Source organism: Aquila chrysaetos, chromosome 2 (assembly GCF_900496995.4).
Source record: "Aquila chrysaetos chrysaetos chromosome 2, bAquChr1.4, whole genome shotgun sequence".
Lineage (NCBI taxonomy): Eukaryota > Metazoa > Chordata > Aves > Accipitriformes > Accipitridae > Aquila > Aquila chrysaetos.
The window spans coordinates 5,437,340-5,462,915 of NC_044005.1; the positions used below are offsets into that span (position 1 = coordinate 5,437,340).

Here is a 25,576-nt window from a genome sequence, read left to right on the forward strand (position 1 = left end):
TGAAAGGTGAACCAGCTTGGGTTTGTTTGCTGACACCTCGCTGCTTGGATACTCAAACCTTGCAATCCTCTGCCACCCTTTGGCAATAGCACAGTCGTGTCTGCCTTGCATCCATCTCCTTTATCTTTCTTTTTTTTGTAATTCAGCCAACAAGAAACTCTTCCAAAACAATGGCACACTCGTGCCTGTCCTCACTGAAAGCAAACGATTTACAAATAAGCTCAACTTCCCACCACATTAGGGCGAGGGTCTGTAAATCATCAGTCTATACATGAAGATTTGAATTGGTGAAGGTTCTGGTGAAGCATGTATCCTGCTTGGGTTCAGATAACTGGGGAGGACCAAATCGCTGCCCTTGCCTCTCTTCTGATTTGCACTGCTTCAAAATCTATCAGCTGCTGTCACCATGCTAGCGCTTGGGCCAGGAATATGGGGTATCGGAGAAGTTTCTTTCTTCCAGCGCTGAACAAGGAACTAAAATGGAAAATTACCCCTAAAAGACCTTTAGATCTCTTTCCAGCCCTCTGATTTTTCCTTATGGAAGAAAATAAAACAGTTTGTGTTTATCTCTCTGCATCCTGTCCTGATGACATCTGGAAGAGGCTTCCAGCCATCTCAGGTAGTGGGGGCACGCACTGGCCACATCCACTGGGATGCAATCAGGAGGAAGAGATGTGCTGTAAACAGCAGCAGTCTGCGTGGGTTTTGTGTTTTAACGGGTTCAAAAATCGGTGTTAGCATATGCTAACCACTCTTTGCAGGGTGATCATTATGCAAATGCCTATAGTAAACAGGTAGGAAATTGGATCTAATCAAGACAACCCCCTCCCTCCCCTCTCCTGACACAGGAAAACTGACAAGATCGCATTGCTCTGGGTACAAACCAAAAGAAGGCTGAATTCCAGCCTGAAACCTCAGTTTTTCATTTGTCCTTCTGTTCTCATGTGTTTGGTTTCTTGCATAAGTCACTGGAAATCTAAGGGCAGCCTTGTGATTGCTTTAATTTTAAAGCTCCCAGAACAGGCTGGTATGGCTGGGTCTAGAATTAATGTCGCTTGTGGATTTCTGTGATTTGAAGGCAAATAAAAAATAAGCACATCATGCCTGGTCTCCGTAAGTAATCTGTCTCTGTATAATATCTAAACACTGTCTATTAAACTGCAGAGTGAATAAAGAGGCTGTCTGTTAATACTGATGGGGACAGTTACAGTCAGATTCCCAGTATGAGCCCACGAGCATCACTGGATTCTCTGATTATCAGGACACCTAAACATCTTTGGTGCTGCCGGGGGGGTCACGCAGCTGATTTCTGTCTCACACTCCCTCTCCCCATGCAGCTCAGCCCATCTCCTGCATTTGCAACACCTCAACTCCTCTACGCCCAAGTGCCAGACACATCTGGTTGATTTGCCCTGCGCTCCATCGAGGGGCTGTGTCTGACACGGGAACACCAACCTCGTGGCTCATCTGCTCCGACCCACCTACACGTGACCACATGTGGCATCGCCCACGTGGGTTGGGGGAAGACCCCTTGTTTGACCCTCCTGCCTCGTCCCCAGCCCAGCGAGCATAACGCCCGTGGCCAAAGTCTCTTCAGGCTCCCTTGCCAGGCACCTCGTCATCCTGGCAACAAAATTGCTCACAAACATCGCACAAACAAAGCTAATCCTAAGACCGATGCAGACCGCAAAGCAAATTGCTTCTGCCCCTACCATCAGTGGTCCTCCAGGCCCTGCCAGCGGTAAGCACTGCCCTTGTCCCTGGGTCCTCTCCGCTTATCCCTTTCCCAGATAGTCTAAGGATACCCTCGACAAGGCTCGGCTCCTGGGTTTAGAAAATCTCAGCCTCCCAGAAGTCTTAGAAAGGACCAGACATCTTCTTGCAGCAAATATTAAAGGCTGAGGCCAAGTAATAACAACTGTTTGCTGCAGTATCTATCCAAAGGTTGAGGCAATTAAGGCACTGCAGACAGAAGCGTAAAAGCCACATAGACAGCTCCTGAGAGCCATGGTGGCCTTCCTACATCGTATATAGGCCCCAGGACAGATGCGTGAGAAATGGATGCTGCAGAGTCACCCTGGCAGGGAGGGACCTGCATATTCCTTGGCACCCCAGGGTGCGACTCGATGCTCTTTTTGCCTCTGATTATTGCGGTCTGACCCAATGGTAAGGTGGTGAGGGGATCCCCAATAGGCCCTCACTGGCCAGTGATGCCATCAAAGTAAAAAATGAAATGTCAGAGACTAGGATTTTCCCCGGGAAATCAGACATATTGGGACTATTTTAATGTGGTTGCATCAATACAAGTAATTAAATACGTGTAGTGAGGCTCTAATTTTGGTCTCAGTTACGCAGGGACCAGTGTAACGCAACAGGGTGACCTCTGCATCTGCACAGTTGTTCCCACCAAACTCCAAATAGCTCCAGCATGCTGTTTATTACTAATTTTCAACCAGTCCACCACCACCCCTTGCAATGTCACAGACTTGCAGCAGACCTGGATGATCCATTCAAGCAATGACACCCCACAAAATGCTGAAGGTGCTCCCCCAAAACACAGCGAAAGAGATTCAGATCTCTCTGCAGTGACCCCGTCTGCAGTCATCTCCTCCCCCTTGGTATGGGAGGCCATGAGTCAAAAACGAGCTTTGGCAGCCTTTAGCAGTTTAAGTCACCCCTGGCAGTACCTGCCAAAGTAGGCGGATAGTTTGCACACCTGGAGAGGTTGGCACTGCGTCCCTGGTCCCCATGACAAGGAGGCAGCGGGCGAGAGAGCTGCCAAAGAAAAAAAGAAAGAGCAGTTGTGCAGCAGGGGTGACCCAAACTGCTCCAGGAAATTCTTGCAAGGTGTTTCCCAAGACTGGGTTACCGTAGGGATCCCAGCGTTGCACCAGCAGTGGGAGAGCGGCCCTTGTTCCACTGCAGATGGCCTCTTCCATGCACGTCAGAAAAGCCGGCCACCGATAGCATGCCGTGCTTCTGCCACACTTGCCTTGGATGAGCCATCAGCTTGGAGGTCCTACAGCCGGGAGGCATTACCATAATAAAATCTCAGCAGCACAGGCCACCTGGTACCACTGGTACCCTGATCTCTGGCGCCCATCACTCAGCTCTCTGCTACAGCATCTGTGTTTGATTTGCCATGTCCAAAGACGGCCCAGAAGCAAATTTCCCCAGGAATCATCTAGTGAATACTCCATCCTCTAAAAAGTCCTGCACATAGCCCTGAAACAGCAGAGTAAACTGGATGGTTTCAGTAAGGGATGCGCCATATTGTATTTTAAATAACTATGGACAGGAGCAAACACATACTGTGTATCTTTTAGCAAGGCACCCAGCTATTTGGCTGCAATACTTCAAAAATCCTGCATATCTTCTATGTCCTAAGGCAATTTGTTCAGCTGATAACTTTTATTTGTCTCTGATATCCAGTTTGGATTAATCTTATTTTAACCTGTCAACCTGGGTACTGTTACCAGATGGATAAACACATGCTTTTGTCTTCCATGTAATACTCTGCACTCACTGAATATACTTACATCATCTCAACTTTCTCTCGGATAACTCCATACATTGACAGGATCTCCTCAGGCACCCCTCTGCCAGGCAGGTTCCCCACTCCTTGAGTTGCTTTTGTAGCTCTTCCTGAACCTTTCCTAATCCTCCACTTCCATTTTCAAAGCCTGGCCCTGAGACTGGACAATATCATTTCAGTAGAGGTCTCCTCTCCCACCCGATTTGGAGATTTCCAGGGTTTCAGTGGCAACATCCCTGCCCTCATCCCCCTGGTGACCCAGGGTTGAAGCCTTTTGGGTTCCCACCAGACTCCATCACCCTTCTCACCATCCCACCGCCCCAGTTCCTGCAACCTCACGGCTGTTGGGAGGGCTTAGCGCTCACCAGCTTGTGCATGGCTCGTCTTCCCAAACACCTTCTTCCTGCAGGGATGCTGAATCGCTCCGTTTATCTCTCCAGGTGCATTTGCTTGCCCTTTGCCATCCAGCCCTGCTTTTCTTTCCCAAGCTCTCCATCCTCTGGGTGCCTCTTTCTACCACTTCTCTTCCTCCACCAGCTCTGGTGATTCGGTGTTTAACAATTCCGCCTGCGTGCTCTTTCACATTGCTAATAAAAATGTTAAATAAAGCCAAGCTCGTGCTGCCTCTTCCATGCGACACTGAACAAACACCCTCACAACTGGCCACACTCCTCCCTTGCAGCAATACCCTTACTCAGATCAGCCTGCGGTAACTCCCCAGACAAGCTTCCCTGGGGGGGGTGGCTCCAGGTATTTCCCTAACGGAGACGAGCCTGATTATCCTGAGGGGTCAAACCTGCAGCCCCACATCCTTCGGAGGAGCTGCCGTGGCCCACAGGGTCCCCAAAAATCAGTGAGACACAGCGGATCGTGGTTACTTGTCCTTCCACCACTGTGGCACGAAGGGACTGGCTTGCATGAATGGAAGGACACTTGGCTTTTAACAGTAAACATGAGGAGATAAATCGCTTTTAAACTGTGTCTGAAAGGAAAAGCAATTTGTCATTTGTCACTTCTAAAGGGAATGAGGATGCAGGAGGACCCGGCCCTGGTGGGAAACACACCGTGGGCACCGGAGCTGCGCAGGGGAGGGATGAAAAAGGTATCCCAGCGTGGGCATCCTCGCTGCATCCAAAGGCTGGTGCTTGGAAACACAAGGTACGTGGCAAGCCTTACCAAAAAGTCACAAGTGAATCAAAGGAGGTCAGTAGGAAGTCTTTTCTTCTTGGCGTTGACATCCCGATCTCACAACCGCCTTTGGGAAAGTCAAAAATGCTCCAAGTCTTGAAAACTCTCCTGTGTCATTACTTCAGCAAAGTGAGAGTTAAATCATCTCTGAGCAGGCTGTGAACTGCTATTAATGGCGATGGAGGGTGGAAGCACTGCTGCCGCTCTGTGCTAGGTGCTGTACGCACACACAAAATACGGTCCCTGTTGGAAAGGTTACAGGCCAGACAGGACTTTTAAAATATATTTTCTGAAGCATAAAGGAGCTAAGTTGCCCTCTTTGCTCCCTCGTGCCTTCTCCTCCCTCTCCAGCCCGGTCCCAGACCCTCCCAGGGCACAGGGCTCTGCAGGGCGAGTTGCCCCCCATGGAGATTTAGACAATGAATTTTCTAAGCAACAGCAGCTCTGGCAGAAATATTGCATCTCTTGTTACCAGCATCCACACGAGAATAAATATCAGGGTCCCTACCTGTGAGCATGTGAGGGGAGGCAGGGAGAGAAGCAGCTCTTCCTTGAAAACAGAAAACAACAGAAATACGGTCCAGTTTTTCCAGCAATTAGCTCCGTAGAGATCTCTGTAAGGAGGTCTCTGGTCTTGCAGAGGCACCTCCTTTCCTCTTGCCCTCCCTTGTAATGATGCTACCTCAGCCTTCCAAACTTAATTACCAAGTAATTATACATCACGTACAGTGGCTTGGTCCTGGCAAGGGCTGAGTGTCACCAGGAGGTGTCTGAGACCAAGGACGGTGTTTTCTCTGTGCACTAGGAGCCTGAAGGGGAGTCCCCACCGGTGCCTTCAACTCTGTATCTCTAATGTGGAAAACCCCAAACTGGGGTCAAGCCCCATGACAGTGCGGTGTGCAACCCCGCGCGTGGTGACGTCATTGTCACAGGTCATCCTCTTGTCCCCAGACCACATGATGTCGTTTCTGAATCTGTTTAAATGAAAAACAGGGAAGGCCACGCCGAGGAAGACGCTTTCTTTTTGGCACATCGTACACTAAGAAGTATTTGCCGATAAGCTGATAATCAGGTGGCCCGGCCACCCCTGCTACGTTAGACCTTGCTGCTTAGAGAATATTTGATCATACAGTATCTCCATTAGGAGTTTGTAATCCGCTATCACGGCATTTGAGAGCCATTTGAGTATAAGGAGATTTTTATTAATGGTTCATGAGCCTAAAAGTCAAAATTGACTCTCAGAGCAGATTTTAACAGTTTGTGCAGCATTTATATATTTATCTATCTCCTCACCACCTCTTCTCCCCCCCCGCCATCACCTCCCTCTGCTCTGCCCCGGCGCAGAGGTGCAGCAGCAATAACAGCAGCGGGGAGACACTGGGCAGCCCCAGCAGCTGGACCTGAACGAGGGAGAGAGGAGGGGAGGGAGTGGGAGGGGAAGGGGAAGGAAGGGGGGGAAGGGGGAAGGGGGGAAGGGAAGGGAAGGGAGGGAAGGGGGAAGGGAAGGGAAGGAAGGGAAGGGAAGGGAAGGGAAGGGAAGGGAAGGGAAGGGAAGGGAAGGGAAGGGAAGGGGGGGAAGGGAAGGGAGGGAAGGGAAGGGAAGGGAAGGAAGGGAAGGGACGGGGCAGGAGAAGAGGAAGGAAAGAAAGGACGGAAGAGAAGAGACGCGCAAGAATAGAAGATCCGCTGAAGATAGACGAGAGAAAAGGGAGGGGGATTCCTTCTTTCTTCCTTCTTTCCTTCCTTCCCTCTTTCCTTCTTTTCCTTCTTTTCCTTTCCTTCGGTTTCCTTTTTTCCTTCTTCTTTCTCTCTCTCTTTCCACCCCCCCCATCCCCGACACCTCACCACACCCAGCACCGCACCAGCCCAGCCCTGATACACGTCCTGACCCCCCCAGCCCCCCCAGGCCCTTCACCCCAGCGCCGGCAGAGCCACTTACACCTGCAGGCACTGGTGCTATAGGCATGGCTATATCCATCCGTGCTATATGCGTTTATATATATGCACTGATATATGCATTCATGCAATAGGCATTTGTGATATGCATCAATATCTGCATTTATGCCATATGCATTGGTGCCGTGTGCATTTATAGATATGCATTGATACGTGCATTTGTGCTATTTGCATTCATTGACATGCATTTCTGCATGCGTTTGTATGCTATATCCATTTATGGCTGTGCATTGATATGAGCGTTCATGCTATATGCATTTATAGATACGCCCAGTTCTGCTCTATGCACGTATATGTGGGGTGGGCATATGCGGGGAGGGGGGTGCGTGTGTGGAGGCTCTGAGCCCCGCGCACCCCTCGGTCCCTGCGCCCTGCAGGGCTGGGAGTGGGGAGCAGGGGTGTCCCCTCCCCAGATGACACCCCCCAGCACGGGCTGGGGGTGAGGGAGGCCGTGGCCCCCCCCCTGCGATCACGGGGGGCTGCCTTTGGGGGTTTGCCTCCCCGGGCCCCCCCAGACCTGTGTGGCCCCAGGGGCTGGGGGGACCCGTCCTCCCCCGCTCTTTGGGAAATGGGGGACAGAGGTTGGGGGCCCTTCTGCTGTCCCCACTCGCTTTTGGTCCCCAAAACTGGATGGGGTCCAGGACCCAAACCAAGTCCGAACCCAAGTCCAACTCATACCCAGCCCTCTCAACCCCAAATCCATATCCTTGCCCAACATTCCCAATCCTCTTTCTAACCTTCCCAGATCCAAACTCTGCCCTCCCAAACCTAAACCCACACCCAACCCTCCAGCCCCATCCCCGCCACCCCCCCGAAATCTCAGGTAAGGGCAGTACCAGGGCTGTGAGTGGGGTTTTGGGGGGGTCCCTGTGCCCCCCACCCCAGCGCCAGGTGGGGAAGCTCTGCTGTGAATCCCTAAATCCGGCTTTTTTTCAGTCACTCTGCCCTGTCTCCTTGGAAACTGGCAGTGTTCCCCAGCCCCGGGCTCCTCCTGGAAATGCAATCACCCCAAAACTTGTCCCTGTTTTGGGGATCCCTGGGCTGGCTCAGCCCAGGGTGGGAGCAGAGCCCTCCCGGGCGAGGGCTGGTTACTGGGGAGAAACTGGGCGGTGTGGGCTGGTGCTGGCAAGGAGCAGGCAGGGAATGGGTGGGATGTGGGCAGGGGACAACATGTAGGATGGGGCAAGGAGCAGGCAGGGATCAGGCAGGAATATCGGGCAAGGAGCGGGCAGAATGTAGGCAGGGTGCAGGCAGGAGAGACAGAGCCGGCGTTTGAGGCAGCTCGACTGTGGTTGCGGTCAAGACTTCCCTCCTGGTTTTCTGCTTTTTCAATTTTGCGGAGTTTTTTTTTTTTTTTTTTCCCTCTGGTGGGAAACGTCACCTGCAGAACAGGGAGAGGATTTGCTTATATGTATATTTTGGGGGGGGCTGGGAGGACACCTCAAATCAACCAACCTTCTAATCAGCTCTTTGCCCCTAAATCCAGCTTTCCGACTGTAAACATATGTGGTCCCCCCCAGCTTTTCCCCCGATTTTATCGGACCCAGAATTGCCTCCCGCAGCCTGAGTTCAGAGGAAACAAATTCAGCTGGAAGGGAGATCTAAAACATTAAAAATGAAAAAGGAGTTAAAACGCTCTTTATATAATATTTTGCGTTTGCCAGCTCACCTTGGGATTTTGGCCTTTGCCCACGAGAGTGCCCATTTAAATTAAAATCAGAAACAAACAGGTAGAGAAAATGTGGAAAGTGCAAAAAGCCGGGGGGAATTCAGAGAAATTCCTGCCATGAATTGGCTTTTCTGATAAAAATGAGCATTAGCCGGAGGAGCTCATCCCTAACAGACAGGGAAATACTCAGGAAAGAAAAGTAAAAGATAAGATGGGAAAAGCAAAATGGGAAAAGAGGTTTTAAAGAGGCTTTAAAAAAAAAAAAATCAAAAGCCCAGGAAACAAAGAGCTTTTCCAGGCAGGTGGGATGCTGCGCCCCAGTTCAACAAGGACTTGCTTTTTCCGATCGTATTTTGCTTGAACAGTTTTTTTGAGGGGGAGGTAAACTTTGTTGGTTTGAACCAAATCAGTGGAGAAATGAAACTTTCCACGCTGCTGCCTGGGAACAGCCGGCGGCTGGGACCCGGCTGAGCCATCCCCGGCAGCCCCAGCCTCCGCGCTGCCTTGCACTTCCCAAATCCTCCCTGCACATATCCTCCCATTAAAAAAAAAAAAAAATAAATGAGAAAAATCACCGACCGACAAGCGCTGACACGAAGCAGCATATAATCTCGCCTTCGTTCAGAGCCGGACGATATGTTTATTTTAAAGGCTGATCTTTGCTCACGGTGGCTGGGGGCATCAATGCTGCCGTGGGAAGGAGAGGGTTTGCTGGAGTGGGATAACCCCTTTGGGATGCAGGGATGCGAAGCCCGAGGGATGGCCGGAGAGGCACCGCGACGGCGTTCGTGCTCCGACCGCACGCCTGTGGCTCCGAGTGACTGGCGGCCAGGAGGGTGCTGGTGACGAGCCACGGGGGACAGCCGGTGACAGGGAGCGGGATGGTGACGGGTGCTTCTTTCCTGCGTGTCTCTCTTTCCAGAGGTCCATTTTTTTGCTGCGTTAAATCCGAACGGAGTTCAGGGCTCAAGCGACCCCAGCGACGTGCGCGGGAAGGAGAGAGGGAGAAAGAGGGAGAAGGACAGAGAAAGAGCCACCAAGAGCAGGGATGCTTGGGAAGGGCCTGATCCTGCATCGTAGGGCGCTGTGGCTTCAACTTGTGGAATTGTAGCTTAAAAACTTGTCCCCTTCCTTCCCCAGCACCTCCGCTCGCGTGATCCTGCCTGATCGTTCCCAGGTCCCCCCCTTCTCCTCCCCGGATCAGCCTGGAAAGTTTAGGGCTCGCCCCAAACGCAGCCGGGGACTGGCACTGAGCAAACGCACCCCTCCCTGCCCCACGACGAGATTTGGGGAAGCTGGGGCGGGGGGGGAAGTCACGTTATCCAAGGTCCGTTGGTGACAACTGGGGTTTTTTGGCTTTAAAAAATAAATGAAAAAAATAGAATCCTCCCTTCCTTTTGCTTCCTTCACCTCGGGGAGCCGCTGGCAAAACCCCCTTTGTCTCGGCCCTGCAGAAGCAGCCGGACCCTCCTGGTCGCCCCGCGCCTGGCTGCAACCGAGAAATCCCTGCGGCAGACGGCATCGCCCCTCTCCGTCACTCGCCGGATGCGATTAAAATGGAAGACAACCATCAAGTGTGCTAGAACCATTTTAATATAATTATACATATCTGCCAAATCCAGGAAAAAAGGTTTATGCATATATATCTTTTTTTTTTTTTTTTTTTTTTCAGTTAACATCTGCAAGCATAAACGACAATGAATTTCTCGGTTTAAATTCATCCAGGTCAGAGCAACTGCCCAAAGTCCTGTTGGATTTGACGGTTACTGCCAGCGTGGCCAGCAGTAAGTGAGCTCCAGAGGAGTTTAATGTCCTCGGGTGGGGTTTTTTCGGTCTTTTCTCTTTCTTTCAGAGACAGTTTGTTGTAAAAAGTTTCAGTGCAGTTCACCTCGGGTGAAAGGCGATCGTGTTTTTGCATTTTTCTTTTTTTTTTTTTAATATATATTTTTTTATTATTTTTTAAAAGATGATAATAGGTAACTCAGTTGCTCTGAATTTCACTTATAATTATAACCTATTTAAATCACAGCAGAACTCCCGCTGGTGCAGAGTTCATAGTTGCATACAATACAGGAGATCACAGTTTTGAAGTCTAGCACAGATTAAAAACCACAGATGTACCATTTATATAAGACACACACTGATTGTCTCTTAAAAACTACATATTGACTCCTTATGAACATTATCTTTTTTTTTTTTATCTTTAAATAAAGTAGTGCAGCTAGGACAATCAGTCACACAACCCACACAGCCCTGAACCAAGTTCTCCGGGTGCCAACTTGAGCAAGTTGGGCATGAAACAGTTGGATGAGCTTGAGAGTGAGAGAGAAAGAAAGAGGGAGGGAGAAAAAGAGGGAGAAAAAGAGAGATGTTGTCCATTCCGAATATTTTAACCGAGGGTTGGCTAACACATTGGAAACCTCTGGGTGAAGGATCTTTCCACGCACACACAAAAAAAGAAATAAAAACCTAGACTTTTTTTTTTTTTACTTTTTTTTTTTTTTTTTTTTTTTTTAAAACTGGCCCGTAGGTGGGACGATCTCCCACCTTTTCCAAACAAAGAAACCCAACAATTGCCTAAAACTAGAAAGAACACAGATGGGTCTGTCTGTTTTCTGCTCACTAGATGATCTGTCCGTTTAAGGCCTTCCTCCTCCGTTTTTCCTCTTTATTATTCCTTTTCCAGAGCGTCTGAGCAGGAGATGAGTCTGAACGGGATCACACCAACACTGTCCCCCTCTTGTTGCTGTCGGTTTTTTTGTTCGTTTGTTTGTCCGTTGAGTTATTTTTCTCTTTAATTTAACCAAGACCTGACTAAAACTGGAGCGTTCAGCCCAGCCTGTTCATTCTCGTCGCGATTTCTCTCGTTATCACAAAGGTTCTTCACAAAACCTGGAACTTCCATGACGATGTCTGGTCCTTATAATCCAAGCAGTCAGCATTGAAGTTTAACTTCCAGGAGGCGGTTTGGTCTTTATAATCCAAGCAATCGGTGGTGGAGTTAAAGCCCAAACTGGAGGCTCCATAGCCCTGGGTGGAGAGGGAGGCTGGAGACTGGTTGAGGTGACTGGTGACCGCGTTGGCACCCATGGGACTCAGGGTGGCCCCCGGTCCGGGAAGCTGGTGGTGCATAGGGGTCAAGTAAGATCCACAGTCCATCCCTCCAAAATAGGAGGTCGAGCCAGCGTATCCTTGGCTGTAGCCTGATGCCTGGGTGTAGGTCATGGGATAGGATCTCTGCATGCAGGAGGAAGAGGTGGACAGGGGATCTGAGAGCGGGGAGATGGATGCTGGGCTCCAGATGGATACGGGGGCACTGCTGCTGGAAATGGTGGGGACCGAGGTGCTGGAGGGGGGAGTGAACTGCCCGCTGGTCCCGCTCTCCGAACTCACTTCCCGGGCCGGCGAATTCTTCTTTTTAGCTGGCCGTACCTTGTTCTGGCCCCCGTTCTGCTGCTGCTGCTGCTGCTGCCGGCACTTGGCTCGGCGGTTTTTAAACCATACCTTGAGACCGAGAGACGGGGAGGGAGAGAGAAAAAACCTGGTGTTAGGGATGCGCAGGCGAACCCACGGGGGGAAAGGGCCGGCGGCGGGGAGATCGCGCCGGGGAGGGGACACTAAAAGCGTTCCCCCGCGAGCAGAGGCTTGCAGGCTGCTGCAAAGAAAAGCTCCGGGGCTCCCCCTCCCTGAGATCATTAGCAGTAATAACAAGTGGAAATGGGCAAATCAAACTGCTTAATAAGGTCACTTTTGGGGGAAAGCTGGGGGGGGCAGGGGGGAGCGCTCCCTATTTGCTGTTTGCCAGCCGGGGACCCCCAGGAATCGCCATTTAAGGCCTATTGAAGTCAAGCCCTTAATTAGAAACAATAGAGCATCAGAAAGGGAGGGAACAATTAGGGAAACAGAGGCAGGGGTTGGGGAGGGGGGGTAAAGATGTCTCATTTACCCTCTAAATAGGGTCTCTGCTCTCACCCCCCCCCCCCATCCCCAGCCAGGGTCGACCCCCCAACCCATCTCACCCTGTCTTAGCAGGGACCAAGGGGGCTGGTTCTGGGGAGCAGGGGTGCCGGGGAGGTTTGGTGGGGACAAGGTTGGGCTTTGGCATGGGGGGGGATCCCGGTCCCCGGTGGCCACGCTCCACTGGGACACAGCACCACGCAGCCTCGGGAAAGCCTGGCAGGGAGCGATGGCTTCGGAACTGCCCTGCTCCTGCTGCAAGGGTGTCCTGGATCCGTACTGGGGGCAGGATCCTCCTGCCCTGCCAGCAGCACCTCCAAAATGTCGGCTGGATTGGGCCCTCGCAGAGGAGACACAGCTCAGCCCCAGGAGACGGGTCCCCTCTGCCAAGGCATCCCCTCGCTCATCAGAGTCCCTTCAAGGGGAGAGGAAGCCCCCAGTGTGTACTGGTGGGGAAGGGCATCCCAGTCTGGCCCCGCTCCAGGGATGCGGCGATCCCTGGGGAAGGGGGGATGCTCTATGACTTCCGCAGGGACCCCAAAACGCCTGCAGGACGGGCTGGGATTTGGTACCCGGAGCAAGGCACGGTGCAGAACCTGGGAATGCCGGGGAGCCCTCCCCGGCTCAGAGGGGGCTGAGGAGGGGTGCAGAGGGCTCAGGAGCTGGGACCCGGGAGCTGCACGACCCCCCCCCGTCCCAGTGCACAGGGATGGGGGGGGACACACTTCAGCAGCCCTGAGGAGGCAAATTGCCACTCCATCCCCCCCCTGCACCCTCACCCATCCATGAGCCTCCTTCATCCCACAGCGGCTCCATTTCCCTCCAGGACCGACCCCATCCCCTAAAACAGCCCCCTCGCCTCCCTGCCAGCCAAACCCTCCACGGCGGGATGGAGGTGGGGGACAGGCAGGGGTGTGTGGGGTCACCCCGCTTCTTACCTGTACTCTGGACTCGGGCAGGTTGATTTTCAGTGCCACCTCCTCCCGCATGAAGATATCGGGGTAGCGGGTTTTGGCAAAAAGGGCCTCCAACACATCCAGCTGCGCCCGGGTGAAGGTCGTGCGCTCCCGCCGCTGCTTTCGAGGGGTGGCTGCGAAAGGAGACGGAGACCCTGACTGTCAGTCAACGACCCCTCAACCCCGTGTGTCCCCTCCAGCCCCCTCCCCAAGGGGGTACCCCCATTCCTTCCTCCTCTCCTGGGTGACCCGCACCCCAGTCCTCAGCCTCCAGCGATGCCACTTCTGCTGCCTCCTCCCCAGCTCCCCTGGATGGGTCTGGAGCATCTGCCCCCCACCTCCAGCAGGAGGGTGTCCCCTCTTTTGCAGACCCTTCCCCGGCTAAAAAGTTGAGGGTGAGGAAAAAGGGAGAAAAGGGGACCCCACACACCACCCCCCCCCCAGCCATCACGGTGTGTTGTGCCTCCAAAAAAGCCCGTTGGCTTCTCCTCCGTGGGGCAAAAAGCGGGGGGGGGGGGGGGGGGGGGGGGAGAATAGGGAAAGAAAAACGTGGCTTACCGGGATAACCGACGGACGGATGCAACAAATCCATGCCCGAGGTTGTGAGACTCAGGCCATTGACTGCATAAGGTGGTTGCTTAAGATAAGACATCATGCTAAAGTTGGAGCGGGGAGGAGAGTTGGCCGAAATCCGGGCGAGGGGAAGCCGCCCGAGCGCCCTGCCTGCCCCGGGCGGTGCCTGGGGGTGCCGTCGGGCGGGGGGGGGGCCGCCAGGTGCCTGTGGAGGCGAGAGAGGAGGGAGGGGGGGATATGGGGAGAGATGGGGAGGGGGGGGAGTCAGGCCAGCTCGCTGCTCCCCCAGCTTTTATCCCCGCTGCCTTCTCCCCCCCCCCCCCCTCCTCCCCGGTCAAGCCTCCAGCTCGTAAAGCCGGACCCCAGTCGGATTTGGGAGCTGGGAGAGACTGACTAGATAAACGCATCTCTCCCCAAAAAGGGGCGAGGAGGGGAGGGAAGGGAGGGGGGGGCACATCCCAGCCAGTAATTACTGCCCGAACAAAACCACCACCTCCCCCCCCCCCCCCAACGCCTTCAACTGCCCTCATTGTACGGCAGCCCGGGGCATTTGCATAGGATTCCCGGCCGGGCACCGGCTAATTGTCTCAAGCAAAACTTGATTGGGGCCATTGGCAGACACAAAGAACCCCTCGGCTAAATAAATAATGCAGATAACAAAGCCCAAGGGTGAGAAACAAAGAAACAATTCAAGAAACCTATCTCTCCCCTAGTCTCTTGCAAGGACTTTAATTATCCCAGGTTTGGGCAACATTCAAACCTTCCCCCCCCCCCCCCCCCCCGCCTTTCTCCTTCCCCCCGACGTTGCTGCATTTCAGAGCTCAAATGCCCGCTCGGGAAGAGACAAACTTTTCTGCTCTACCACCATCAGTCCACGTCTGCAGTAATTTCCACCGGCCATTTGCACCTAATTAGTACTCCGGGTAATTAGATTTGGAGGCAAGTAACAGATTTATTAGGCTTTCAAGAAACTCTTGATGACGGAGCTGAAGCTAAACAAACACCTCGGTGGGGAAGCGGCCCCGGGACGGCCCCGGCGGGTGGGCGAACGGTTCCCCCGGCTCCGGCTCCCCCGGGCCCGGCTCCGGCTCCCCCGGTTCCCCCGTCGCTGCCCCGGCGGGGCCGGGCTCTCTGCTGCGGGGGGTCAAGGGGGGGACCCGAACGCACACTCTGCCAAAAAAATGGCCGACAAGGGGCCAGCCCGGGGGTCTTGAAAGGGTTAGGACTGTTTTCCCGTGGAAAAAAAAATTTTTCTTTCTTTTGGGGGGCAAAATCTCACCCTTCCCTCCATTCCCGGCGGCCGTCGGAAAAACCAACTCCGGCATAACTTTCTTCCCCAAACACCCCAAAACTCCCGTGTTTTAGCTAACAAGCGCACACGGGAGCAGAGCCGCCGCCCCGGGAGGGCTGCCCGCTGCCGGGGGTGGTGGTGGGGGGCTTCTGCGGGACCCCCCCCCGGCCCCGGTGCACCCCCCGCCAGCGCCGTCGGTGCCCGGTTATCCGCGGTGCGGAGTTTTCCCTTTTCCCCTCGGGGAAGCGCTTTGCCGCCCTCAGATGCGCTGAGCGGCGGAGAGGGCGCGCATCTAGCGCGGGGGGCGTAGGGTCGGGCCCTGTTTTTTAAAACACACACACACACACACCCCGGGAAGGGGGGGGGGGGAGGCTGAAAAGGGGTAGCTTTGCCGAGGGGGGAGCCCAGCTCCGCGCCGGTTTCGGGGAGCTTCGCCCGCCAATTTGTTGACCAGCACAAGATGCGCGGGAGAGCAAAACTGGGTTTGCTGCCCGCTTAAAAACGTGTAAACAAACAACAACAACAACAACAACCCCCTCAAACACCCCTTTCGTAAAAAAAAAAAAAAAAACAACCAAACATAACCCCAAACCTCCATTCTATTAAACTCGGCGGCATCACGCTGAGGCGCCAGCCCAGCGCGGCCGCCCGCGGAGCCGCCCGCCCGCGGCCGCGCATCCCGGGGCCACCCCGCAGCCCGCGGAGCAACGGCTTCGCTCCGCAATCTGTCACCTTTCCCCCCCCTCTCCCCCCCCCCCCCCGACTCCTCGCTCCGCAAAGAGCCCGGCTACCAGTTGCTCTGCCCTCGCTCAATAATAATTACCCCGTCCGAGAATTAATTATAATAAATGTTTTCTTGATAAACTAACGAGATAATCCGGGCGGCACACGCTCCCTAATTACGGGCCACCGGCCCCAGCTCCGCTGATCGCCCGGGTTGATTAATGCAAAGCAGCGATCCGCGGCCGGGCGCGCAGGCTGCGGCTCTGCCCTTGGCCGCGCTGCGGGGGGACGCGGCCGGCCCTGGGGGGGCTTCCTCGGTCCGCGGAGCAGCGCGGAGATGCTCCCGCGGAAGGGGAGGGGGAAAAGGTGCCGAGATAGAAAAGGGAATTTTGGTTTGGTTTGTTTTGCAAACGAGAGCTCGGTTCCCTGCCCGCACCGGCCTCCACCGCGTTCCTTAATTTTTTTTTTTTTCTTTCCTAATTTTTTCTTTTTTACTTCCCCCCCCCTCCCGGAGGGAGGGTTTGGGTTGCTATTTCCCAACACGGGAATTTTCCCCCAGCTGAGAAGGTAGCGGCGATGGATCCACCACTGGCTCTGCTATGCAACCCCCCCCCCCCCCCCACCGCGCTTCGCCCCCCAAACCTGCGCGCAGCTCCGCGGCCGCCGGCCCCTCTCCGGTGCGGGCGAACGAAAGGGCCGGCCGGGAGCGATGGAGCCCGGCTCGGCGGGCAGCGACCTCCGCAGCGGAGCCGTTTGACCCATCTCTGCCTCCCCACCGCCAGCCGGTGGCATTTTTTAACCGCTTTTTTTTTTTTTTTTTTTAACAGGAGTTGCATCTTTTCCAAAGAAAGAAATAATAAAGCTTAACTTCTCGGAGGAGCCGAAATCTAAATAAATCTCTGCAGCGAAAGAGGTTTTTAGCTCTAAAGAAACTTGTGCCGGTGCACAAGGACTTTCCCGACTTTCTCTTTGTCAACGCGGTGCAATTCGGAGGAGAGAGGCCGGGGCGCGGAGCAGTGCGCGTTATACCCGGCCGGTGTCTTTGGGAAGCGCTTTCCCACGGCTTTAAAAAAAAAAAAAAAAAAAAAAAAGATAAGGGAGGTGGAAAACAGGTCCAGCCCCTCTCCGACCTGGATGCCATTCTCGCCATCCATTTCACCCACACGGAGCCATGAAGCTCCGGCCCCAAAACGCCTTAAAGATTTCTCTCCCTGCTATTTCCAGCCCGGTTCTCCCGCCGCCGCGAGTGCTCAAAGACACCTTTGCAAAATTACTTTGCTGAGTCTCCGCATCGCGAGGAGGAGGAAGGAGAGGGGGGTCTCGGCAGGAACGGAGAGAAGGGAGAAATTTCTTCCCGGTTATTTCTAATTTTAAAACTCCGCCTTGGGGCCAGGGAATAACTAAAGGCCAAAGGATCAGGCCGGAAAAAAATAAAATTAAATTAAAAAAAATCACGTACCCAACGAAATCGCGGTGAAGAACCGCGCCTGCCTGCGGAGGAGCGAGCCCGACCTCCGCCGGCCCGGGGGAGAGAGCCCGGCCGCGGCGGCGGGGGGACGGGTGGGAGGCGATGGGAAGCCCCCTTCCCGCTTCTCGGATTTACCCCTTCGCCTTTTTATCCAGCACCTCCCGTTCTCCTCCGAGGACCGAGCGGCCCCCGGGGCTGCCTCCCGTCCTCCGCCCGGCCTGGCCCGGCCGGGCCCGGCCCCCCCCCCCACCCCGGGCAGCCCCCGCATCTCCTCCGGGGGAACCGCCTGCTTCCCTCCGGCTCACAGCTACCAGCACAGTGCCCCCCCCCTCCGCCCCATCCCAGCGCACACATACTCTTTTTAAAAAAAAAAATTTAAAAAATTTAATAATTTTAATTCCCCCTTCCCTTGTATTTCTGCCCACCGAGCAATGCCCCCCCCCCCAAAAAAGGATGAAGCCAGCGGGTCGGACTTACCTGCGAGCCTCGCCGGAGCCGCGGGCAGGGCTGGGGGGCGAGGGGTGAAACCTGCAGCCCGGATCCTCGCCAAATTCAGGGGTCGGGCTGAGCTGGGAGAGAAAGCACAAAGCGGGAGGTTAGAGAGCTCGCCGCATGCACATGCCCACGACATCGGAAAGGGGGGGGGGGGGGGGGAGAGAAAAAAATGTTTGAAAAAGGAGAATAAATGGGGGAGAAATGGGAGGGGACGGTGCGGGAGAGGGATGCAGGGATGCTCGGGGTCTGGGGTCGGTACATACAGAGCTGGCCGGTGCCGGAGCTGGTCAAGTGATTTTATTTTTAATAATAGTGGCAGGGTGCGTTGGAGCTGAGGTCTCTACCTCTCTCGGGGAGCTTTGCTGAGAAAGCGCCTCTCTGGCAACTTTTTGACGCAAACTCTCCAACCAATGGCAGGGAGAGAGTGATTGACACATCTAAGCCAGGGGGAAAATAATAAAAACACACAACAGGGGGAGGAAAAAACAGGCCGCTGCTGTACCGGGGGGACAATCAAGCGAGAAATAACAGCCACCGAAATGACACGAGAATATACATGAAAAGAACCTGCTCGGTTTAAAAATATACATTATGGAGCGGAGCGTATGAAGTCATTGTACAAATTAATGTGATGGACAGCAGCGATGGCGTTAGCGTATTGCCCGGGGAAGGAGAGGAAGGGGAGCAGCAAAAAGCTAGGGGTGGGTGTGTGTGTGTGTGTATAATAATAATAATAACAACAAAAGCTATTAAAATATATAAGTAAATATTTGGGAAGGGGGAGATGCGGAGCCTGCCAGGAGCCCTTGGCTGAGCGGCGTGGAGCTGGGCAAGGGGAAACCCACAGGAGGAAATGGGAGACACCCCCCCCCACTCGGGACAGAGGGGAGTGGGGTGCCAGGGTACTCCCAGCCCCGGGTGCCCCCCCCCCGCACCCCCGTTCTTTTTCCCAGGGGCCAAGTGTCCCTGGGGTGAGGGGAATTGAGTCACCTGGGTGGGGCGGGGGGGGGGGGGATAGAAATGTATTTTAATTTTTTTTTTTTATAAGATATATAGGGATGATGGTGTAGAATGGGACTTAGGTGGCGGAGCCGCGTTGAATTTGCAAAATCTGGACGTGCACGAATGTTAATAAAAATAAACTCGGTGCAGCAAAGGGGTGGGGGTGAAGGGGGGCCGGGGGGGTGGATCTCGCACCCCCCGTCCCCTCTCAACTTCTCCCGGGTCGAAGAAACCCCCAAAATAAAGCTTTGGCAAAAGGCAGGAGGACGGAGGCTGCTGAGGTCGGAGGGTGGGAGAGCTCACACACTTTCCTTCACTTCTGACAATAAGGGCGGGGGGGGGGAATGCAGCGGCTCGATCATTTTAATGGGGTGACCTATGTTAATGAAGTGATAGCAATTAATTCGCTTCTTTGTGGCTCTCTCTGAGCCTGGCTGCGTGCGATCCGAGGTGGTTTGTCCTTGGACTTTAGGGCAATAGCGAACGGTGTCGGTGCAGCCCGGGCTGGCGGTTTGCAGGTTTGGGATGCTCGGGGTTGGGTTGGGGGTGGGGGGTGGGGGTGGGTTTTGGTTTTTGGTTTTTTTTTTTTCCTTTCCTTCCAGAGAGGAGGAGGAGGAAGGAGGGGGAAGAAAGGAAGGAGGGAGGGGAGAGGAGGGGAAATTAAAGAAATAAACAAACAAACAAACAAAATAACCCCTCGCACAGGAGCAGCCGCAGCCCTGCCCGCCGGAGCCGCTCCCACTTTGGCCCGCTGGTTGGTTTTGGTTTTTTTTTTTTTGGTTTTTTTTTTTTTTTTGCGAGGCGACTTCGCGGAAAGTTGGTACCCGGTTGGTACCCCCCCGTACCCCCTCGGAACGCCCGGTCCCTCCACTCCTTGGAGTTGAATTTTAGGGGGGTTTTTTGCCTTTTTTTTTTTTTCCTCCCAGAGCCGTGAGACTCTTTTGGGGGACGGTTTGTTTGTTTAGTTGAGGGTTTTTTTGGAGGGGGGTAGCGAGGGGCGGCTGCAGCCCCCCCATCCCTTTGCAGCATCCCTCCTCCCCGCAACCCTTACACAGAGATCCGCACCGGGCAAATCCTTCCCTCTCACCTCCCCGCATGTCGGCACGGCCACACCACCCCTCAGCCTCTCCTTTAGCAGAGCACCAGGAATAAATATCCCGATTGAACCCTTCTCCCCCCCCCCCCCCCCCCGCCTTTGCCATCGTCTCCCGCCCCCACATATTATTTAATAACCTTAATCCACCTTGGAAGAATGAGAGAGATAATTCGTTCCCGTGTATCCTGACCAGGAGGGTATTTTCGAAATCGATTAAAAATAAAAGGGGGAAAAGAGAAAAAAAAAAAAAAAAAAAAAAAAAAAAAGAAAGGGGTGTTTGCGGGCTGGAGGAAGCCGGGCTGAGGCAGAGAAAGAAAATTCAGTGCCTGAAGAAAGTAGCTGGGAGAGCAGGTTTGGAAGCGTAGCCCTTGCAGCCCAGCCGGGCTGACATCCCTGCCTGCATCTGCCCGGGCTGCCTGGCCGTGGGGCAGTGGGCAGGCAGAGCTGCTGCCCTGCCTGCAGCCTGCCAGAGGCAGCAGGGACATCCCAGCCTTTCCCTCTGCCTTCCCCCCCTCCCCCCCCCCCCCCCCCCCCCCCCCAGCCTGAGAAGTTGGGAATAATTCACGCGGCCAATAAAACAAGTGGCAGAGATGGACAGTGTTACTTAAATAAACAAGGGTCTCTTTAAAATTCTCATCCACTTCAGATGTCTAAAGTAAGATTGTGATGATTTTGTCACGGTTTGGTAAATTTACCCCTTTAAGAGGCTTTCATAAATCCCAGAACACACCTTCAGCCAGATTTGAATATAGATTTAGGTTTTAAAACCCAGAAGCTGGGAACACCGCTTTATCAAAGAGAATTTCCCTTTAGCTTAGCAATGTGTCGGAATGGCTCTTGCAAAGATTGGATCTGAGAGGGGGAAAAAGGGGGAACCTTCTTTCCTGGAGCAATCCTGCACACACTTTGCAGCTGCCTCTGCCTTCAGCCTTCTGCAGCTCGGGGAAAAGTTGCAAAAAAAAATTAATAATTGTTGCAGCTGTAGGAACTTGAGGGTTTTTTTTTAAATGATTTTTTTTTTTTTTAACTTTCCAATCTCTTCTGGTCCATTTGGAAAGCGTTTCAGAGCAGGTACAGTCCCAGAGAGCCAGACTAGCTGGGGCTAACGGGGAGTGAGTGGAGATGTGTGATTTTCTGCCCTCTAAGAACTTTGTGCTCAGAGAACCAAAATCTGCTTCTGGGATGAAAAGAAACTGTAACTTCTGCTTCTCAGTAAGTTCTCCAACTTTCCGATGCCAATCGTGTTACAGAGCCATTTTCTCTCTCTGCATAGCTGTGTTTCTTCTCTGCTCTTTCTCCCTCTTTACTTCTCCTTCCTCTGATTTAATTTCCGACTCTTCTTACTAACGCGACCGTTTCGCGAGTGGTTTTATTGCCGTGTGTATCGCTCACCAGGCTGATCGCGCTGAGCTGATGCCTTTGTAATATTATGACCAAGGGGAAAAAAAAAAAAAACAAAAACATTTATACAGGTCGGGTGAAAGTTAAGGAAGGAAGCACCCCCCCCCCCCAAATGAACCGATTTATTATTTGTCATCTTTGTACCTCTGATCGGCTCGGGAAAGCGATGCATGCTACGCACTTTTAAGCTTTTCCCTCATCGGATTTGTGTCTAGTTAAAATATTCCAGACTTTCCTTGAAGTTTATCTGCAATTCAATTGCGGGTTGGGGTTTTTTTAAGGGTTTGGGGTTTTTTTTTTTGGTTTGGTTTTTTTTTTTTAGTTCGACACTCCCCCTCACCCCCAAATCTCCTTTTTGGGGGTGCAAAGCCAGAGACACTAGCAAAGCTGTGTCACTTCGAGAAAGGGTCGGATTCGTTTTAAAATGCCGGAATGCTAAAAAAAAAAAAAAAAAAAAAAATCCCCCTCCTTACTCAAGCGTCTGGGAGAGGGATGGCAGAGCCGTCACCTCCTTTGGGGAAGGGAAAAAAAAAAAAAAAAAAAAAAAAGGCAGCACCTTCACCTAGATGAAACCAAGTTTCATAATTGGGATGGGGGGGCCCGGGGGAGGAAAGGAGGGGATGGTGGAGGCATTTAGGGGCGATCTGCAATTTGTCCAGCTCATTTCGGGGCCAGACAAGTCCTAAAAACTCTACCCCGAAAGCAGAGAAAGTGAGGTCGGGGCTTGCACCTGAGGGAAGGTCTTCTGTGCACCGGGACGGGGGGGGGGGGGGGGATCGTACCCCCCCCCAAAAGAACCCCCCCCCCAAACTGAAATAGAGAAATAAATCACCCGCATTTAATAAATAAATAAATAGTGTTGGGGGGGAGGCTGTGCGTGGGGGGTGCGTGGGGGGGGGGACACGCGTGGGGGCCGGTGCGGGGCGTCCCCCGGGGGCCGGTGCGGGAGGCTGGGGAAGGGCTGTGTGTCTGTGGGTCCGTGTGTGTGTGTGTGTGTGTGTGTGTCCGTGTGTGTTGATGAAAGGCGCTAATACTGCCAGTTTACATAATTTTTCTCTCCAGGCCATGAAGTTACCTTGATGAGCAGCTTTCTGCAGCAATCAGATTATAGCTCCCAACCCAGATATTAAAATAACGGTTACAGTCCCATATCTTGCGTGTTGGCAAACTTGGGAGAAATGAAGGGGTCGGGGGGGGGGGGGGGGGAGGGAGAGAAAGAGCCAGAAAAGGGGTTTTGTAAGAAAGAAGAAAAGAAAACCGCAGAGAAGCTTTAAACTAGTCATTCGTTTGTAACCTTTTACAACCTTTATTTCCCGTATATGAAAAGCTCCTTTTATTGAGACCCAGAAAGAACTTTTATTTTTTTTCCCCCCCTTTGGATTTTTAATTAGAGCCCATCAATTGCAGCCATATATATAGGAATCGATATAAAGTAATCCGTGGAGATGGGCTAAGGTTTTAATCGAAAATCTTCTTTGCCATTCTTTGCAGATCTTCTTTAGCCGCTGGGCTGGTGGAGAAACAAATGTTCATTACAAAAATACCCCCCGAAACCCCCAAAACAGTCCCCCCCCAACAAAGCCACAATGCAGAAAGCTTGCAAAAGATCAGAAACCAACTGTTGTTACCATGTGAATAAGAAATTACTCTTATGCTTAACTTCCTTCTCCCTTGCAGACAGTGATTTTTCATATTGGAAACTTTAAAACTAGCTCCGAAGACTACAGATAATTTTTCCTTTCTTAAATTGTATATGGGTAATAGTATTTTCCGTGCGGGAAGGGGCTGGCTTGTGCGTCCGCGAGTGTCTGTGTGTCCGGTAACAAAGATCCCACAAGTACAAGACTGCGGTGAAATCCAGACACGGTCCTCTTGCAGCTTCTCAGGCTCACAAATATCGCACTTTTTTTTTTTTTCCCCCCGTAGTGTTTGGGTTTTTTCTCTCTTTTCTTTCTTTCTTTCTTTTTTTTTTTAAGGTGTTTTACATTATGTAAAATTTAACTCTTTGCTTTCACGCGATGGAATATTTCTTTTCCAACGTAAAAAAGCAAGGAGGAAAAATCCCAACTCCTCCAAAGCTCCCCCAACCTTTCTCCTTTCTAAAGAACCGGGGCTGTTTTTCTCCAGGGGAAGGAGGGGAGTGGAAGCTAAATATTAAACAATGCAGGCAGCTTCGGGTTTATTTTTGTAAATTAATTGTGAGACTATTCTGGCTCCTGTGTGTTTCTGCATGATTAAACTGTGCTATTTGTTCCCCAAAGCTGCACATTAGCAGAAAGTGCGAGTCTATTTTAAAGCATCATCCTCAGGTTTAATGTAAGCAAACTAGGCTGAGTGAAAAGTTTACCCGAGTAATTGCAGCTAAGAGTCGACTTTAGTTGTTTTAATCATTATTTTCTATCTGATAAGTGCGTTTTAAAGAATGGACCCTGCATTTTTTTAATCTGAAGGAAGCGAATCTGACCGTATTTGTACCCCAACCTCGCGTCTTATCTGTATGAAATTTCAATTTATTTAAAAGCCTGGTATTTAATACACTACACGGGCCACATTTAGTTTAGACAAACCCCCTCTTGTACTTTCTCCGTAATCACGCCTAATGAAAACGTGGGATTTTCCCATTATTAAAAAAAAAAAAAAAAAGTGAAAATATAATGCATCTTCATTAGGAAAATTGACTGCTGTGCTCAAGACAGTTCTTAATTGAAAAGGCAACCTATTTTAATGGTGTGGTTGAGGAGAAGATTACATACTTTATCCAAACACAAAGACAATTAATAATGAGGACCAGGCTGCTGCCATTAACTCTAATGTAGTTACATCAATGTCAATGGAAGTGCTCGTACCTGAGAGGTGATGGGGAAACTGCACCCCGCGGCCCCCTCCGCCCTGCCCGGCCACAGCTCATCCCCTCCTCCGGCAGCACCAGCAGCACCCGGGCATCGCCGCCGTCTCCCCCGCTCCACCGAGAAAAAAAACCCAGCAGCATCGTCCCCGCCGCTTTGCCCCCCCCTCAACCCCCTCCCTTCGCGTTATTATTTTTTTTTTTCCTAATTTTTTTTTTTTTTTTTTTTTTTTTTTTCATGGCAGCACAACCCCAAGAAGTTGTGCAAATAGGGCTCGCCCCCGCCGCCTGGTTTAAAGGGACTTTTAAGAGCTGCCTAATTCAGGACATTTAAGAGCATGACAATGCGGAGTGGTGGTAGCGGTTAAGCTGCAGTTTGCAAACGAATCCGTGCCCCACAGCCAAGGGAAAAGTCCTTCCCCCCCCCCCCCCCCCCCCCCCCCCCGGCTCCTTTCCAGCGCTGCCAAGCGCCAGCGTTCGCCTGAGCGACGCCTTCGCTTAAGTCTTTTCTTTGGGCTTAAAAAAAAATATATATATATATATATATAATAAAAAATTAAACTTTCAGTCGCTCGATTTGCTGATAAGGTGTATTTATGCCGCGTGTTGGCGGCTGAGGGTTTGCTCTGTATTTTTTTTTTGGTGGCTTTTTTGGTTTTTTTTTGATTTTTTTTTTGTCTTTCCCTAGGAGGGACCGCTCGGTCAAGCCCCGTTCCCCCGGAGCCGGGCGGTGTTTCCGCGGCTGCGGAGCCGGGCCGGGGGGGTCGCGGAGCGGTGTGCGCCCTTCCCCGAGTTAAACAAAGTCTTGCTCAACGCCCCCCCCCCCCCCCATTCCTCGGAAGCGAAGTTGATTTGATAATTACAAATAAAAGAATTAAACCAGAGCAGCGCACTCTTGCCCTCCAAAAAAACCCAACCCAACCCCAAAATTCCCAAACCCAACGGAAAATCGACCCCCCCCCCCCCCAGCTTTCCCCGACCAACGCCATCCCCGGCGGCAACTTTCCCGCAGATCTTTGTCCTGTACTGAGCCGGGGGGGGGGACCCCCGAGCCTGGAAAAGCAGAGCCGGTAACTCTGGGGGGGGGGGTCACAGTTGGGTTTTGGTTTTTTTTTTTTTTGGGGGGGGGAAGGATTTCCAGCTGGGGTCCCGCATCCCGCGGGGGGGGGGGGGGGCTGTCCCGCTCAGCCGCCTCCTATGGGGAAAAAATAGGCTTTTTTTTTTGGGGGGGGGGGGGGGTGTTTTTGTTGGTGCTGGCACCGGGAGACAATGCGGCCGCTGGCTGCCCGGCTGCCCCCCCCCTTCTCCCCACCGGTCCCCGGGCCTAATCCCGGCTATTCCCCCTCCGGCAGTTTTTAATCTCCGCCGGGGGGGGGGGGGAGGAGAAGGAAGGAGGCAGCGGGGAGGGGGGGTACGGCGGT

General features: G+C 52.6%; 1 protein-coding gene and 2 long non-coding RNA genes across 5 annotated transcripts in view; 1 reads left to right on the forward strand and 2 right to left on the reverse strand.

Annotated features, from left to right (window-relative positions):
* Positions 1-9,923: 9,923 nt before the first annotated feature.
* OTX2 (orthodenticle homeobox 2) lies at positions 9,924-18,229 on the reverse strand. The gene is made up of 5 exons (XM_030037899.1): positions 18,075-18,229; positions 17,794-17,885; positions 13,820-14,039; positions 13,244-13,395; positions 9,924-11,852 (listed from the first exon to the last, which is right to left on the reverse strand). The coding sequence occupies exons 3-5, from the start codon at positions 13,914-13,916 to the stop codon at positions 11,232-11,234; spliced, it is 870 nt and encodes a 289-aa protein (XP_029893759.1). The 5' UTR covers positions 13,917-14,039; positions 17,794-17,885; positions 18,075-18,229; the 3' UTR covers positions 9,924-11,231.
* Positions 18,230-20,204: 1,975 nt separating this feature from the next.
* LOC115351300 overlaps positions 20,205-25,576 on the forward strand; it is a 101,065-nt gene continuing 95,693 nt past the window's right edge. For all 3 annotated transcript variants that reach the window (XR_003926764.1, XR_003926763.1, XR_003926762.1), the window contains exon 1: positions 20,205-21,121. This is a non-coding gene — a long non-coding RNA (uncharacterized LOC115351300). The remainder of the gene's footprint in view (positions 21,122-25,576) is intronic.
* LOC115351293 lies at positions 22,593-24,349 on the reverse strand. Its single transcript, XR_003926760.2, has 2 exons — positions 24,157-24,349; positions 22,593-22,820 (listed from the first exon to the last, which is right to left on the reverse strand). It is a non-coding gene; the product is annotated as an uncharacterized LOC115351293 (long non-coding RNA).